Genomic DNA, 16,395 nt, shown 5'->3' with positions numbered 1-16,395 from the left:
CCAGGTCCCTGAACACAGGTCCTCTGCAGAACCCCGGCCGGAAGGCCCTTCCTCACACACACAGGCATCACATTGCTCTCCTTTGGAGGCAAAATCAGACAGGCCCAGCATGCAGGCCTCAGTCAAGCACACCCAGCCCTCCCTGCCCCTCCCGACCTGCCTCAGGGAGGGAGGGTGCTCCCCGAGGGCCCACTGGGCCCCTCCCCAAATAATTCCTATAGAAGAAACACAAAACAACAAACAAAAACCTAGGGAAAGTCCAATAAGAACCTTAGTCAAAAAAGTCCAAACAGTCTTCCTCTTTTGCCTTCTGGGGCACATGTAAGTCCCTTCTCACAAGGCTTCCTGTCCAGTTAGGACAACATTACTATTTCATTTTTTAAAAATAAAAATAAAGATACCCACCCACCCTCCCTCTAAATGCTACTTCTACAGCGCACCTCACACACCTCAATCCAGGCATTGCTCCCTTGACACAAGGTAAACTTAAAACTTTGCTGCAACCTCACAGCCTCCACAGGGCTGCTCATCACAACCAACTCAAAAGCAGTCTGCAGAGGAGGGGCCAGCAGAGAGCATCCTTACTCTCCCTGCCTCCCACCCTGGAGGCCAGGACGGCAGGGAGCCCCACCGAGGGCCATGCCCCTCCCCAAGAAGGGACGAGTCCTCTCCCCGGCTCTGCCGTGAGCCTGGGGTCCCAGGCCGGGGCTCCGCTGTGTTCATAAGGTCTCAGGACTTCGAGATCCCAGTGCAAACCAGCCAGTCTTCTCCTGGGCCAGGTCCAGCTCTCTCAGGCGGATGTGCACTTCCCCGAGGAGCACGTTCTCCCAGAACCCTTGCTCACTCAGCACACTCAGCTGCAGCTCCCGCTGCTGCAGGTCGCCCTTGGGGATTCCATCATACACCAGCTGCAGACGCCAAATTGGGAAGAGAGGGAAGCAGTGAGAGAGGGAACACGGAAGGGGGAGATGCTTGTCTGTGGTGGTTCAGGGACTTGCCTGGTGGACCAGTGGCTACGATTCCATGCGCCCAGTGCAGGAGGCCTGGGTTTGATCCCTGGTCAGGGAACTAGATTCCACTGCCACAACTAAAGACCTCACATGCCTCAATGAAGATCGAAAATCCTGTGTGCCACAACTAAGAACTGGCACAGCCAAATAAACAAATAAATACTGGGGGGGAACAAGTGAACCTAACAAAAGAAAAAATGTTCTGGTTAAAAAAGAATGATAGTTTGTGGTGGTTTGATCTGGCTGAGCGTAAGACCACTTTATCTCCCCAAGGGAAGTCCAAGGGAATACAGAAGGCATACAGTACCCAAGGGGACCTTCGAAGAACCCTGTTCTCAGCTCAGGGTTCCAGCAAAAGAAGGCTCGTCATCGGGGCCACAGTTCATTATCAGCAAAGGACCAGCAGGCTCCTCCTCCCCACAGACCATGCCCAGCTGTGGAATCCCTACCCTAAGTATCAGCAAACTTTTAACATAAAGGGCCAAACAGGGAATGTACTAGGCTCTGTAGGCCATACTGTTTGGTCTATGTCACAGATATTCACCCCACTGGTACAACGTGAAAGCACCACAGGCAAGACTTAAATGCACAGGAATGGCCCTGTCCCTGTACGGCTTTATTTACAAAAACAGGCACAGTTGTTTATCAGCCCCAGCCCCACCCATCACCTTCCCCACATACCATCTCATTGTAGGTGGGGTTGCAGGTTTTCCGGGCCACTTTGGTTTTCTTCTTAGTGGTTTTCTGAGGGTCAGGAAGGAGGTAAATCTTGACATAGGGGTCGGGATCATTCCCATCCTGGAGCAGTTGCTGCAAAGGGAATGAGAAACCATCTATCTGCCTCTGTATCACCATTCCTGTAGCCATTCCCTGACCCAGCCTCTCTTCCCCCACACCCAGCTTCTTGCAATGCACAATAATTTATGTTTCCCAGCCAGCCTACTGCATTCTGCCAGAAACACCTACCACGGTAACATTAGATGTCATCCTAAAACATCAATCAGATCACCCATGATACCCAGTTCTTTACTCTGTATATGAATGCTCAGGGCACACCATAACTTGGTCTGTTCCGAATGAACCATAATATCCCCAGATATCTTCACCCAATGTCTGTCTACTTTGTCATTTGACCCAGGAAACCCCTAGTGAGAGATAAGCAGAGAAATGAGTCAGAGAGATTAAGTTGCTTGTTCAAGGTCAGCCAATTAGTGACTCACTCCTTTCAAAACGTCAGTCAGATCTTGGCATGCCTCTGCTCAAACCCTCCAGTGGCCCCCATCTCACTCAAGGAAAAGCCATGCTCCTGAGCACAGGACCACGGCTCTGGTCGGCCCTCTCCGACCTCAGCGTCCACTATTCTCCCCCTGCTCCGGTGCTTTCAGTCACACTGCCCCCCACCCCGCAGGGCCTGACACACACGGCCCCCTCCCTCACCTCCTCATCAGTGAGGGTTTCCCTGGCTGCTGACGCCCTCCTTCCACCCCGGTATTCCTCGTCTGCTTTATTTCGTACCAAAGTGCTCACCACTGTCCAACTTGCCATGTATTTTACTTAACTGTTTGCCTCTGCCTACTAGAGTGTGAGCTCCCTGAAGGCAGAGACTTTATTTTGTTTGCCCTCCTGTCCAGAGCTAACGTATCAGTGCCTGGCACGCAGTAAGGGACTGATGAAGATTTGTTGACTAAAATGAATGAGTGATGCTGTGAGAGTGAAGCCCCGTCACCTCTGATTCCAGAGCTTATGGACCTCCTGCCACACATCAGTGCTCCAACCTGCAAAAGTCCAGTACTCTGGAGGTATTCTATGAGTTCCCTTCCCCTTCCACTCATAAGGTTCTCAGAAACATATCAAAAATTTAGGAATTATACACCCCCTTGATTATGCTTGAAGGATGTCATATGGCTGCCTTACCTCTATAACCAGGAAATAGGCCCCCTGGGTCTCTCTCTTATAATAATCACCATAATAATAATAATACCAGGCACTATGTTAAGTACTCTACATGCATTATCTCATTTAACCCCTGTAACAACCCTATGAGGCAGACACTAACCTTATCCTCATTTTAATGAGGCTAAGAGTAACTGGGTTACTTGCCAAAGGCCACAGGTAGTAAGAAGCTGTGTCCAGCATTGCTTGGTCAGACCATAGGCCTAGCATGGGAGCAGGCCCATTGGGGATTCATTTAGTAACTTTTGGATTACTCTCATGAGAGGGGGGTACAAAAAAGGTCTCATCAGTCAGAAAAGTACCAGAAGAAAGATAAAGATGCAAATAAGGACTGTGTATGTACTTACCAAGCCCCGAATGTGCATCACCATGATGAAGAGTTTATTGTTTTTGTAGGAGATGGACAGTTTCACCTCTCCTCCAACTTTCCCGACTGGCCGGGCCCATGTGCCTTCTGTAGGGACAAAGGACAGAGAGAAAGGTCAGGGGGCCAGCCCTGTCCCCATTGGGTGCCAGGTAGATGTCTCTGTTTTTTTCTGACCCCCTGCCCTATCTCCATGTCAGATTCCTGATATCCCATCAGGGATCAGCCACGTGGCATCTGCAAGCATGACTTAGGTTGGTGTCTGCAAGCATGACTTGGATTGAGGTGAGTCTATCCAATTTCAGCCTGTAAGTAGATCCAGTTCCCGAGAAATCTGCTCAAGGAGCTGTGGACCCCACAGATTCTTTAGCCGGTAAGCAAAGGAACAGAGACGAGTCAAGGAGAGAGACCTGGGAAGAAATGGGGGCAGGAAAAATTACCCTTTGGAAGGTTCAGAGAAGTTAAATTGGTTCTTAAATTGAGCAAAGGGAAAACCACTAGGCCATTCAGGTATGACCTAAATCAAATAAATCCTTTATGATTATACAGTAGAAGTAACAAAGAGATTCAAGTGACTAGATCTGATAGACAGAGTGCCCTAAGAACACTGTATAGGAGGTGGTGATCAAAACAATCCCCAAGAAAAAGAAATCCAAAAAGCAAAATGGTTGTCAAAGGAGGTCTTACAAATAGCTGAGAAAAGAAGAGAAGAGAAAGGCAAAGGAGAAAAGGAAAGATATATACAACTGAATGCAAAGTTCCAAAGAATAGCAAGGAGAGATAAGAAAGCCTTCTTAAGTAAACAATGCAGAGAAATAGAAGAAAACAACAGAATCAGAATGGGAAAGACTAGAGATCTCTTCAAGAAAATTAGAGATACCAAGGGAATATTTCATGTAAAGATGGGCACAATAAAGGACAGAAACAGCAGGGACCTAACAGAAGCAGAAGATACTAAGAAGAGGGAGGAAGAATACACAGAAGAACTGTACAAAAAGGTTTCAATGAACCGGATAACCATCCTGGTGTGATCACTCACCTATAGCCAGACATTCTGGAATGAGAAGTCAAGTGGGCCTTAGGAAGCATTACTATGAACAAAGTTGGTGGAGGTGATGGAATTACAGTTGAGCTATTTAAAATCCTAAAAGATGATGCTGTTAAAGTGCTGCACTCAATATGCCAGCAAATTTGGAAAGCAGCAGTGGCCACAGGACTGGAAATGGTCAGTTGTCATTCCAATCCCAAAGAAGGACAATGCCAAAGAATATTCAAATTACCACATAACTTCATGTATTTCACTTCCAGATGTACAAGCTGGGTTCAAAAAAGGCAGAGGAGTCAGAGATCAAATTGCCAACATCCATTAGATCATAGAAAAAGCAAGGGAATTCCAGAAAAACATCTACTTCTGCTTCATTGACTATGCTAAAGCCTTTAACTGTGTGGATCACCACAAACTGTGGAAAATTCTTAAAGAGATGGGAATATCAGACCACCTTACCTGCTTCCTGAGAAATTTATATGCAGGTCAAGATGCAACAGTTAGAACCAGACAGGGAACAATGGACTGGTTCAAAATTGGGAAAGGAGTATGACATCAAGGCTCTATACTGTCACCCTGCTTATTAACTTATGCAGAGTACATCATGAGAAATGCTGGGCTAGATGAAGCTCAAGCTGGAATCAAGACTGCTGGGAGAAATATCAATAACCTCACATATGCAGTTGATACCACCCTTATGGCAGAGAGCGAAGAGGAACTAGAGAGCCTCTTGATGAAGGTGAGAGAGGAGTGTGAAAAGGCTGGCTTAAAACTCAACATTCAAAAAACTAAGAACATGGCATCTGGTCCCATCACTTTCATGGCAAATAGAATGGGAAAACAGTTGGAAATAGTGACAGACTTTATTTTCTTGGGCTCCAAAATCTCTGTGGACAGTGACTGCAGCCATAAAATTAAAAGACGCTTGCTCCTTGGAAGAAAATCTATGACTAATCTAGACAGCATATTAAAAAGCAGAGATGTTACTCTGCCAACAAAGGTCCATGTAGCCAAAGCTATGGCTTTTCCAGTAGTCATGACTGATGTGAGATTTGGACCATAAAGAAGACTGAGTTTCAAAGAATTGATGCTTTTGAACTGTGGTGCTGGAGAAGGCTCTCGAGAAGTCCCTTGGACAGCAAGGAGGTTAACCAGTCCATCCTAAAGGAAACCAGCTCTGAACACTCACCTGAAGAGTAACAGGGTGAGCACAGCCCTGAGCAGGCAGCCCCTGCTGGTCCTCATCACTCTGCACCTGTTACTGGGCAACAGGTCCTGCTCAGCAGCGGCTCAGGTCCCTCAGCAGATCCTGCCCACAGGCAGCCACTGTCAACAAGCAACCTCCGTTTCCTGCTCAGCTGCTGGCCAGGGCCGCAGCAGGCCCCACCCACTGGTGACTGTCAGCAAGGGAGCACTGAGGAAGTGGCTGAGTCAAGGCTCGGTGGTACGGTGGTCATCAGGTGGAAGTGAGCTAAGAGGCAGATCCAGGCCTTCTCCTGGAGGCCCTCCAGCTTACCCAGCCTCGGGCCAGTGGCGAGCTGGCGGGCCCAGGGAACAGACTGGGCATGACTCCTGGCAGCCCTCACTCAGGCCCTCCACTAGCCCTGGCCCTGGCCCTGAGGAGTGGCGCCCCTCTCCCCCATCCCTGTCTCTGTGACCTTCTAGCAGTGGCCGTCTGCCTGGTCACAGTCCGGGAGACCTGGTCTCCCCATTTGGGCAACCTGAGGAGACTGAGGACCAGCTGGGTTGGATGCCAGGCTCCCTCAGGATGACAGCTGGGCAAGACATGGGAACCTGGCCCTGAGGAGCTGCCAACTGAGATATGCCTCCCCTTAGCCAGCACTGGGACCTTGGAGGATTAAAGTTGTGCCTTGGGACTTTGCCCTTTCTTATCAGGACAGAGAATAACATTCATCCAGCAGAGATTCACAGGAACGTTGTTACCTGACCACTGACTTAACTTCAAGAACAAGACTCTGACACCGAGAAGTCTGCAAGAACTAACCACATCCATCCTTCACCTTTTGCTTTTAAAAGGCCTTGCTGAAAGCTTTGAGTAACATTGGGGTTCTTAGGGCATGAGCCACCCTTCTCCTTGTATGAATCTGTAATAAACCCTTCTCTGTTCCAAACTCTGATGTTCCATATTGATGGGCCTCACTGTGCATCGGGCACATAGGCTTGCGAATTCGGTAACAGAAGGACTGGTGCTGAAGCTCCAATATTTTGACCACCTGATGCAAAGAACTGACTGATTAAAAAGACCCTGATTCTGAGAAAGACTGAAGGCAGGAGGAGAAGAGGAAGGCAGAGGATGAGATGGTTGGATGGTGTCATCGACTCAAGGGACATGAGTTTGAGCAAACTCTGGGAGACGGTGAAGGACAGAGAAGCCTGGCATGCTGCAGTCCATGGGGTCACAGAGTCAGACACGACTGAGTGACTGAACAACAACAATAGGGAAGCTGGCAGAAATGTCACAGCGATGGCACCATACCTGAGGGCTTGGGAGCCAGGCTGCTGCCTGCCGTCTTCTCATCCCTGGGCAGGGGGTGGAAGAAGGTGTACACCAAATCACACTGGAACAGAATCAGAAAACAGGGTCATTCCTCAGTAAGACAATGGCACGATGAAAAAAGGAACTCTCCAGCATTGAGAGAGACTTACAAAATGTGATTACCAAACGTAATATGCAGTTCTTATTTGGGTCATGGCTCAAAAACACCAACTGTTTAAAGAATTTCGGAGACGACAGGGAAATTCTAAATGTGGGCTAAGAGTTGGGTGGTGTAACAACGGTCCAGTTATGTAAAATTATGTCCTCGATTTTTAGAGATGCATAGTATTTAGGGGTAGAATGTCATGATGCCTTTGACTTACTTTAAAATATTTCAGAAAAAACAGATGAAGCAAACATGGCAAAAAAATAATACCTGTTTAGGTGATGAATATATAGGTATTCATTATACTGTTTCTCTATTTTTCTGTATGTTTGAAAGTTCCCATATAAAAAAGTTTTGAAAAAAAGGAAGCAAATAAAAGTAGTCACGTCAACTCAAAAGCAGTCTGTCCTTGGCATTCCCTGGCAGGCAAGCAGTTAGGACTCAGAGCTTTCACTGCCTGGTCCCAGGCTCAATCCCTAGCTTAAGCCAGCCTTGGACAAGGACTATAAATCCTACTTTTGAGAATGTTTCCTAAGCAATTGGGGAAACAAAAGCTAAAATGTGTGACAATACCCACTCTAGCATTAATAGTGAAAAGATGGGGAGGGGCACAATCTAAATATCTTTCAAGAGGCGAATGGTTAAAGAGATGGTATTGCAAGTCAGTGTATTAACTTGGCATAGATATTTAAAGTTACGCTAACTATAAACACTTCAGTAAAAATAAAAAACCACTATAAAACTGTAAAAGTCACATTTATATATGGCCAGATAGGAAGGAAACATGGAAATGGGGTTAGATGGTTTTTTAGGGTGATGGGACTCCTGATGACTCTGTCTTTATGACCATTATAAAACCAAATTATAACACCATTTGTTTAAAAGAAAAATCCAGGTGGTGCACATACTCAGCTTGTTCAGAAACCTTCCACTTCCTCAGGCTCCTGTTTAGCACAAGCACCGTGTGACGGCAGCTGACACGGATCTGTGTCTCCGTGTGCCCGGCTGCGTGTCTGGGTTTCCCGTTTCTGCGCGCAGCTCAGCGGGGCTGGGGCCAGGACCCACCGCCCTCCCCCGTCCCCGGACAGACCCAGAAAATGCAAGCGCCTTCCGCGATGGCCACCCGCCTCTGTCCACACTCCCCACCCCTCAGCGGCGCCAGGCCGGCCAGGGACAGAGGGCCACCCACCTCGGCCACCTCCGGGGCCGCGTGGACCAAGTGCCAGATGTAGCCGTTCAGCTCCTCCCGGCGCCGCTCGGCCCCCGCCTCTCCTCGTGAGCGGCCAATCACGAAGCGACTGGGGAAGCTGGCGGCCGGTGGGAAGACGATGAAGAAAAGGAAGCAACAGCCTTTAGTCCCATCCCACTTTCATTTTCAGCCACCTGATCCGCATTTCTCCCCGGCCTCCCTCCCCAGGGACTTCTCCCCCACCCCATGCCTCGCCCGACTCCCCAGGTCTGTGCCGAGGACGCACGCGCAGCATCTCCCACTGGACAATTCCACGGACCCCAGAAGAGAAAACCAAAGTGCTGAGCAGAGCATTACAGCTGCCCAGAAGTGCTCAGGCAGCTCTGGAGCCGCCAGTTTTCCTCATCACGGTACAAATTCTATTTGAAAATCTGCTCCTTAAAATTGTTGTAAAACACATCTAACATAAAATTTACTGTCTTACCCATTTGTAAGTGTACAGTTCAGAATTAAGCACACTCACACTGTGATGTAACCATGATCACCATCCCTCTCCAGTCTTTTCCTCTTGCGAAACTGAAGCTCTGTACCCATTAAGCAGCTCCCCGTTTGCTCCCTCCCCCCGGCAACCCCCATTCTACTTGCTGTTTTTATGAATATGACTACTCTAGGTACTTCATATAAGTGGAATCATGCAGTATAGTAATATTCCATTTTGTATATACACCACATTTTCTTTATATATTTCAAAAACACTTTTACTCTTTAGAAGATTAGACACTTCAAAACATCTTCAGACGCCATCAATCCCCTGCCTTTAGACCCAGTTTGCTGTCCTGGCCTGGAGAATCCCAGGGACGGGGGAGCCTGTTGGGCCGCCATCTACGGGGTCGCACAGAGTCGGACACGACTGAAGCAACTTAGCAGCAGCAGCAGCAGCAGCTGCCCTGGCAGGAGCGCCCAGGCTTGTTTTTGAGGCTGGAGGAAGACCACTTGAGAGCCTCAGAAGCGCACGGCCAGCAGGGGGAGCGCTTGTCATCGCACATGGCCAGTTAAGAAAACCGAGGACGCAGGTCTTGACTCCCAAGGGCCGTGCTGCCCAGCCCCCAGCTGCCCTCCCCGCTACCCCTCAGCGCAGAGAGCAGGCGGAGCAGTTACCTGGGCAAGAGGGAAGAAGGGAAGAGCAGCCGCAGCTTATTGTGTAACTCCTGGAACTCCTCAAATGTCCGCTGGATGTAAGTGGCCTCGTGAGCATTCTCTCGCATCACCTTTACCACGTAAATCTGCAAAGCCCAAATCTTAGTGAACACCCCCGGCCAAACCAATGAAGAGGGCATGTGAGGGGACAGAGGGTGTGTGTGTGTGTGTGTGTGTGTGTGTGTGTGTGTGTGTGTGTGTGTTGGAAGAGTTATGTGTTCCAGAAGGAAGGGGATAAAAATGTCTCTAATGGAGACAAAGATAATATACCTATGCAGGAAAATGAAAGCAAAGATTCACAAGAATCCTTAGTTCACAAGACCCTTGGCTCAGAGGGAACAGCCAACCAACTCAGTTCCCTGACTGCAGGCAGGCCACTTGGGCAGGGGAGGGGAAAGGGTCTGCAACTGCCCCCAGCACAGGGTGCTCAGTCAGCTCCAGCACCCACAGTGTGGAAGGAAAGAAACAGAACCGCAACAAGTTGGGTGGCGGGGAGCAGGAGAGAGTCAAACTGGAGCAGACACTTACATAGCCCTTGTTGGGGTGGAAGACCTTCTCGTGGCGACAGAGAAACACATCGCTTATGCGGCCTGTGCTCTTGAGAGTGTGTGTTCGTGGAGCAAAGGAGAGGGTCAGCCGATCATCTGAGCCTAAAAACTTCATCTGAGCCAGGTTATGAATAAAAAAATTGAGCTTTGTGGCTACACTGCCAAGGCTGGACTCTATCAACCTGCAGAAGGATGGGAAGAAAAGGTTGCAACCACAGACCCAAGTCCCCACTGCCTGGGCAGAGCTGTATCTCAAGGAATATCGCCCGACACCTGAGGCTAACACGCAGCTCAGATCAGATCATTTCCCCTGTGTGCTAGCCTTATAAGGACATGACTGCACACAATGATCTGAATACAGTTTATTCCTGTGGATGCTGGGGATCTCATCTCCCCTCACTGCCCACCTGGGCCAAAGACAGTTAATCCAAAGTAGGAAGGAACTGTGGGACGCCACCGTGGGGTCACCACGTAAAAGTCTAAATACTGTCGTCAAACTGAGTTTCAAGCTTCAGTACAACGGGTCCCCACCAAACAAAACCCAACACAGACATTTTAGTTCCGAAGGAAAGGCACTGTATTAGCCCCAGAGAAAATTTAACTCGCTAACTTCCCAAAAGGGTACATAATAAAATGGACAAAACCGTAGACATTAATTAGTACATGGGCACTTTCCTGCTTTCGTGCATAACGTGTCTAAAAACATCCAATATGGGAAAATGGAACCATGAAATTCCATGTTCTGACAAGGGGGAGGGTCCTGATCAAGAGAGCTAAAAACTATTACAAAATCCCCATCGTACACGGCCCCACAGACAACGTCCTTGACCGCGACCTGGTGAGAACGCAAGCAGGGGATCGCAATACCTCCGTGTAAAGGTTGGCACCCAAGTACAGGTGGGAGACTGAGCCTGAGAGAAGTAAAACGATTTGCCCAAGTCAGACAACTGACCCATGCTGTCAACTCTAAGCTCTGCCATCAGAGCAAAGCCTCTCCCGTCTCCCTAGCCCAGCTCCTCCCCATCAAGCAGCCTGCAAATTACCTACCCAGAACGGGCAGCACTGTTTCGTATGCGGCGTCTCACCTGGTGAAGTAGGTAGTGGCATTGGCCTCCGTGTCCTGAGGCCTCAGGGCATCGTATACGTACTTGAGGTCTTCCAGGTCTGAGAGTTCAGGGATCCCACAGGACAACATCTAGAAGAGCAAAGAGGAGAGGGTGTCTGTAACGACCAGGAATTCAACATTTTCTACAGCTTCGCTCCCTAACCCTTCTAGAGGGTGGTAGAGCGATGCGGTGGGCAGCGGCTGGCAGGCCACAGGAGCTGGGGGGTCTGGAGCAGGAAGTCAGACACCAGCAGACACCAGCAGGTGGTCTGGGCCCTGCCTTTATCTCGGGCTCAGAGAAGCAGATCTCCAGAAGCAAGACGGAGAGTCTTAAAAATGGTGTCAGATGATAAGAAGGAGGGGTTCAGAAAGGGATGGAGCTCCTCACCAGGCCCAGAAGGTTGAGGAAGAGGTGGGTGTGCTTGCGAATGAGGTTGTAGGCTTGGCAGCAAAGGTCAACAAAATCATGGAAGCGGCTGGAAGGCTTGTCACCCCCGTTGATGACATACGCCATGTCCGAGGTGAAGACAAAGGGGGCGCGGTCCCTGAGCCAAGGGGAACACACAGGCGGAAGGTCAGCACGAAGGAGGGGCTCACCGTGTGGGCTGTCGGGGGAGCGTGCCCTCATCCCTCAAAGCCTGCGTGACACTGGATCCACGGGCTCCTCCAACACTGCTTCTTTTCCCACTTTAACCTCAGAAGATCCCCAGACACGTCGTTCACTGGTCCCTTGCCTGTGAGCTAGTGATGTCCCCCCAGGTATCTGGTATTTCTCTTGGCTGTGGTCTGGGCTCATTTCCCTTTGCTCAGCCCTCAGCAGGCAGGCAGAAGGGCTGGTCCCTGCCTTCTTCTGCAAGGCCTCAGTGCTCTCTTCCTCAGAGCTGCTCAACCCAGGGGCCACACTCTGCAGTGTGCGGGACTTCTCCCATCGGGGCTTGTGTTCCAGCTCTGAGCCATTTCCGCTGACCTCCTGGGCCTACGCACATGCTGGCTTCAGGGCGCTGCTTACCGCTTGATGTTGCCGAACATCTGGGCATGGCCCAGGAAGCGGCCGAAATCTATGTGGAACATGTGGCCGGTCGTCTTCAGCATGATGTTGTCATTGTGTCGGTCACAGATGCCCAGGACGTAGGTGGCCACACAGCAGCCGGCACAGGAGTAGATGAAGTTCTCTACAGCCTGAGGGGAGGGCACGCAGACGGCAGGACGTAAAGCTGGTGCGTAGGGACCCCAGGGGCAAAACCAGGCTGACCCGAGCCCGCCATGACCCTCTCCCAGGAGCCCAGGGGCTCTCACATCTGCCTGTTCAGCCTTCATCACACACTGACATACACACTGAGGCACATGGAAGCTTGTCCTGAATCTTATGGGGCAAAAAGGAGATGGGAGGCTTATATGCATATATCCACTATCCGCAATATATCCGTTATCTGCAATACACGGAAACTGGTTAGGACAAGGGACTGATTCAGGAGCCCAGGCTTGACCAGCCCAGAATCAGGCAGGCTTGATGTTTACACCTTTCCCGCCTGATTGTGGTGACCTTAACTCAAGCATAGTACCGAGGCAGCAGACTCAAAGGTCCCTTCCTGATCCTGCTCAGAATTCTTCTGTCTGTCTCCTCATCCCCAATAGAGCTCCCATTTCTGGTGTTCTTGGTAACCAATAAATGCTAATCTACTTAAATTCGCTTCACTCCAAGGAAGAGCTGAGGGAGTTTTAACACTTCTAGAGGGTGTTTTACGCTTGAAAATCAGACATCTTTAGTTGGTAAAATGTGTTAGAGCTATTTCTGAGTTTAAAGCAGGAGGGAGAGGAATAAGGGGTTGGATCTACCTTATTTTATCTGGTTAATATCTGCCCCCTTATCTGTCTTTCCAGTAAAAATGTATGGAAATCGTGAATGGACACTTTTCATCCTCCAAATCTTCTTTGGGAGGTTCAGAGAATTCCTAAGACCTCAAGAAAGACTCCTGAGCAGAGGCCACAGCTTTCAGAGCCAAGCAGGAAACTGGGCATGAGAGAAAGTTTCCCAGCTATAGGCCATGCCCTCGCCACCTCCCTCTGCAAATTTGTACCCAGCCTTCAGGGACCTTCCTGAGTTCCCGGACCCTCCCAGCCCGCACGGACTCCTCCCTGCTGACCCCCTACAGGCGCCAGCACTCACTCAGAGTTCAGAACTCTCCCTTCCCAGGGCCCAGGGGTCCTCCTCGTGGCTGCTCCACAGGCCTACTTCAAAACACAGAAATCTCCCAGCTACTTGTTAAAGTAAACCAGATGACTAATCCCTAGGAAGTTAAGAATAGAAAGTTTGTGAAGAACTCACAGAATGTACGTTCTGGAAAAAAAAAAGATGACTTCTATGATAGGGAAATATGTAACTGAAAAGAAACCGCTCAATAACCCATCAACTCTCAGTCTTGACCATCCCTACCTACCTGTCTTCCTGTCACAGGTATCTCTGCTACCTGAAATGTATCTTGTTTTGACTTACGAAGCAGCTATATGCCTACACTATATCACAGAGTAAATGAGTAAAGTCTCCTCACCTGATTATACAGGGTGTTAGCTGCTTACTCGGAGAAGGCAATAGCACCCCACTCCAGTACTCTTGCCTGGAAAATCCCATGGATGGAGGAGCCTGGAAGGCTGCAGTCCATGGGGTCGCTGAGGGTCGGACATGACTGAGCAACTTCACTTTTCACTTTCATGCATTGGAGAAGGAAATGGCAACCCACTCCAGTGTTCTTGCCTGGAGAATCCCAGGGACAGGGGAGCCTGGTGGGCTGCCGTCTATGAGGTCGCACAGAGTCGGACATGACTGAAGTGACTCAGCAGCAGCAGCTGCTTACTGGCAGGAAGTCTCAAAGTATAAAGAAAGCACTCCTGATTTAAGGGGTTTCATGTGTAAGATGGGGGTACTCTGTTTGCTGAGTAGGTGGCCAAGGGACAAGCATCTCTAGCACTTCCCTCCTGGAAGGCACCATAAGAAACCACCAGCATCATCCTAGTAGGAGGCTAGAGAGCTGGGAGTGACCTTTGAAAGACTGATAATAAACACTGAGATGCTGAGTTAATTTCTCTGTGTGTATTCTTGTTGTACAAACTTCTATTAACATTTATCATGACTCTTTATTACATTGGCAAGGAGTAATCACAATTCCAACACCAAGTACAGTGCCTGTCTATGGTGGCTAATACCTGAAAAATACATGTTAGTATAAATAGTATATGGAGTCGAGGGAGGGTGGAAACAATATTACTTCTTTCCAAGGGTAGAGGACCTTAACATTCACAACATAGAGGAGGTGGGTTTGGAGGGATGGGGAAAGGGAGAAAGGGCTTTCCTGGCAAAGGGAACACTACCGTCTAAAGGAATCTAGGAAATGGAAGTGGCTGCCTAAGCTACAACATAAGTGACCATAAGACCGGGAGGCACAGAGGAGGAGACCACAGGGGTCAGCGGGGCTGGGTTACAGAAGGCTTTGCAGCAGTGTCGTGGACGGGGAGGCGCAGTGGAGGAGACCACAGGGGTCGGCGGGGCTGGGTTACAAAGGGCTTTGCAGCAGTGTCGTGGACGGGGAGGCGCAGTGGAGGAGACCACAGGGGTCGGCGGGGCTGGGTTACAAAGGTCTTTGCAGCAGTGTCGTGGACGGGGAGGCGCAGTGGAGGAGGCCACAGGGGTCGGCGGGGCTGGGTTACAAAGGGCTTTGCAGCAGTGTCGTGGACGGGGAGGCGCAGTGGAGGAGACCACAGGGGTCGGCGGGGCTGGGTTACAAAGGGCTTTGCAGCAGTGTCGTGGACGGGGAGGCGCAGTGGAGGAGACCACAGGGGTCGGCGGGGCTGGGTTACAAAGGGCTTTGCAGCAGTGTCGTGGACGGGGAGGCGCAGTGGAGGAGACCACAGGGGTCGGCGGGGCTGGGTTACAAAGGGCTTTGCAGCAGTGTCGTGGACAATAAGCTCATCTCTTAGGACACAAGGAGTCCTTGAAGAACAGAGAGCAAAGGAGTGATATTAGCAGTTTACACTTTATTTTAAAAGCCTCAGAAATCAAGCAGAGAATGATAATGGGAAGAGGAGAGGCACTCCAGTGGTTCAGGGGGCAGACAGCAACCAGCTGAAAGAAGTGGTGAGAAGAAGTAAGACAGAGTCAAGAGGCCTCTGGGGAACAGAATCAATAGGGCTCAGTAAAGCAGAGTGGAGGCATGAAGACTTATGGCTCAGACCTCCCTGGCGATCCAATGGTTAAGGTTAAGAATTCACCTGTCAATGCAGGGGACACAGATTCGATGCCTCATCTGGGAAGACTCCACATGCCATGGGGCAACTAAGCCCAAGTGCCACAACTCCTGAGCCTGCGCTCCAGAGCCCGCCCGTTACAGCTGCTGAAGACCACGTGCCCTAGAGCCCGGCTCTGCAGCCAGAGAAGCCCCTGCAAAGAGAAGCCCACGCACAGCAATGGAGACCCAGCACAGCGTAAAGCTAAGTGAAGTTAAATAAAAAGCAGAAGTCTCATGGCTCTGTCTTGGGAGACCACACAGAGAGTCTTATCACCCAGGAAACTCACCAAAACCAGGTTTCAAGAGGACAAAGAGAGCCAGAAAGCTCAGTTTTGACTTGAGTTTGACACACAGGTCAACACAAGCAGAGGCCCAGCAATCGGGTGGGGAGAGGAAAGAGGGAATGGCTCTGGAAGTCATCAGCAAGGGGGGATAAAGTAACAGGAGATGATGAACTGGCCCAAGAAGAGTACAAAGAGCTCAGCAGGCCAGGAATTAAACCCTGGGGAACGCAAACACTCACGGCCTTGGAAGACCATCTAATTACATGTTCACTAAACAACATTCTGATTATAATTTGGCTGCCCATGTAGGTTCTCCCTGAGGGATAAAAGGCACTGGTCAAGAAAAGTCAGTATATATAGATCCCCATAAATTAGCGTTCTGGTTTAAGGTCATTCTCTTAGGAGCATGGTGATTATGACTTACTCTCTCTCCCTTAAACATGATTAACCCAGAGGCAAGAGCCATGAAGCTGTGGACCAGCCACAAAACCCAGCAGGTCACCAAGTCCTACCACCCAGGAAAGCCCCTCCCGAGGAAAGTCAACTACCTTTTCCATCACCTCTGTGTCATTATCTACCCTCAACCCTGCACGCCACAAACCAACTCCATAACTGGGAACAACTGAATGAACCTTAATTCACATCTATGAAAAAGAGGAGTTGGATAAAATAGATAGCCAATGGTAATTTGCTGTATGACTCGGGGAACTCAAACAGAGGCTCGGTAATGACCTAGAGGGGTGAGATGGGGAGACGG

At 49.7% G+C, this 16,395-nt stretch overlaps 1 protein-coding gene across 7 annotated transcripts in view; it reads right to left on the bottom strand.

Annotated features, from left to right (window-relative positions):
- Window positions 1-428: 428 nt before the first annotated feature.
- The window catches only part of PIK3C2B (phosphatidylinositol-4-phosphate 3-kinase catalytic subunit type 2 beta), a 73,055-nt gene continuing 57,088 nt past the window's right edge, over window positions 429-16,395 (bottom strand). For 5 of the 7 annotated variants that reach the window (XM_044943306.1, XM_025277676.2, XM_025277679.2 and 2 more), the window contains 10 exons: window positions 12,084-12,253; window positions 11,463-11,619; window positions 11,055-11,164; window positions 9,950-10,151; window positions 9,383-9,507; window positions 8,225-8,342; window positions 6,870-6,951; window positions 3,311-3,417; window positions 1,692-1,820; window positions 429-908 (listed from right to left, as the gene is read on the bottom strand). In XM_044943306.1, coding sequence (XP_044799241.1) covers window positions 720-908; window positions 1,692-1,820; window positions 3,311-3,417; window positions 6,870-6,951; window positions 8,225-8,342; window positions 9,383-9,507; window positions 9,950-10,151; window positions 11,055-11,164; window positions 11,463-11,619; window positions 12,084-12,253 — 1,389 coding nt within the window. In that variant the 3' untranslated portion in view covers window positions 429-719. Of the gene's footprint in view, window positions 909-1,691; window positions 1,821-3,310; window positions 3,418-6,869; window positions 6,952-8,224; window positions 8,343-9,382; window positions 9,508-9,949; window positions 10,152-11,054; window positions 11,165-11,462; window positions 11,620-12,083; window positions 12,254-15,106; window positions 15,507-16,395 lie in introns of those variants that run through there. The other 2 variants (XM_025277682.2, XM_025277683.2) reach the window with 2 other exon arrangements.

The sequence above is a fragment of the Bubalus bubalis genome, chromosome 5, assembly GCF_019923935.1.
Source record: "Bubalus bubalis isolate 160015118507 breed Murrah chromosome 5, NDDB_SH_1, whole genome shotgun sequence".
NCBI lineage: Eukaryota > Metazoa > Chordata > Mammalia > Artiodactyla > Bovidae > Bubalus > Bubalus bubalis.
This window is presented reverse-complemented; position numbering and strand designations above follow the sequence as displayed.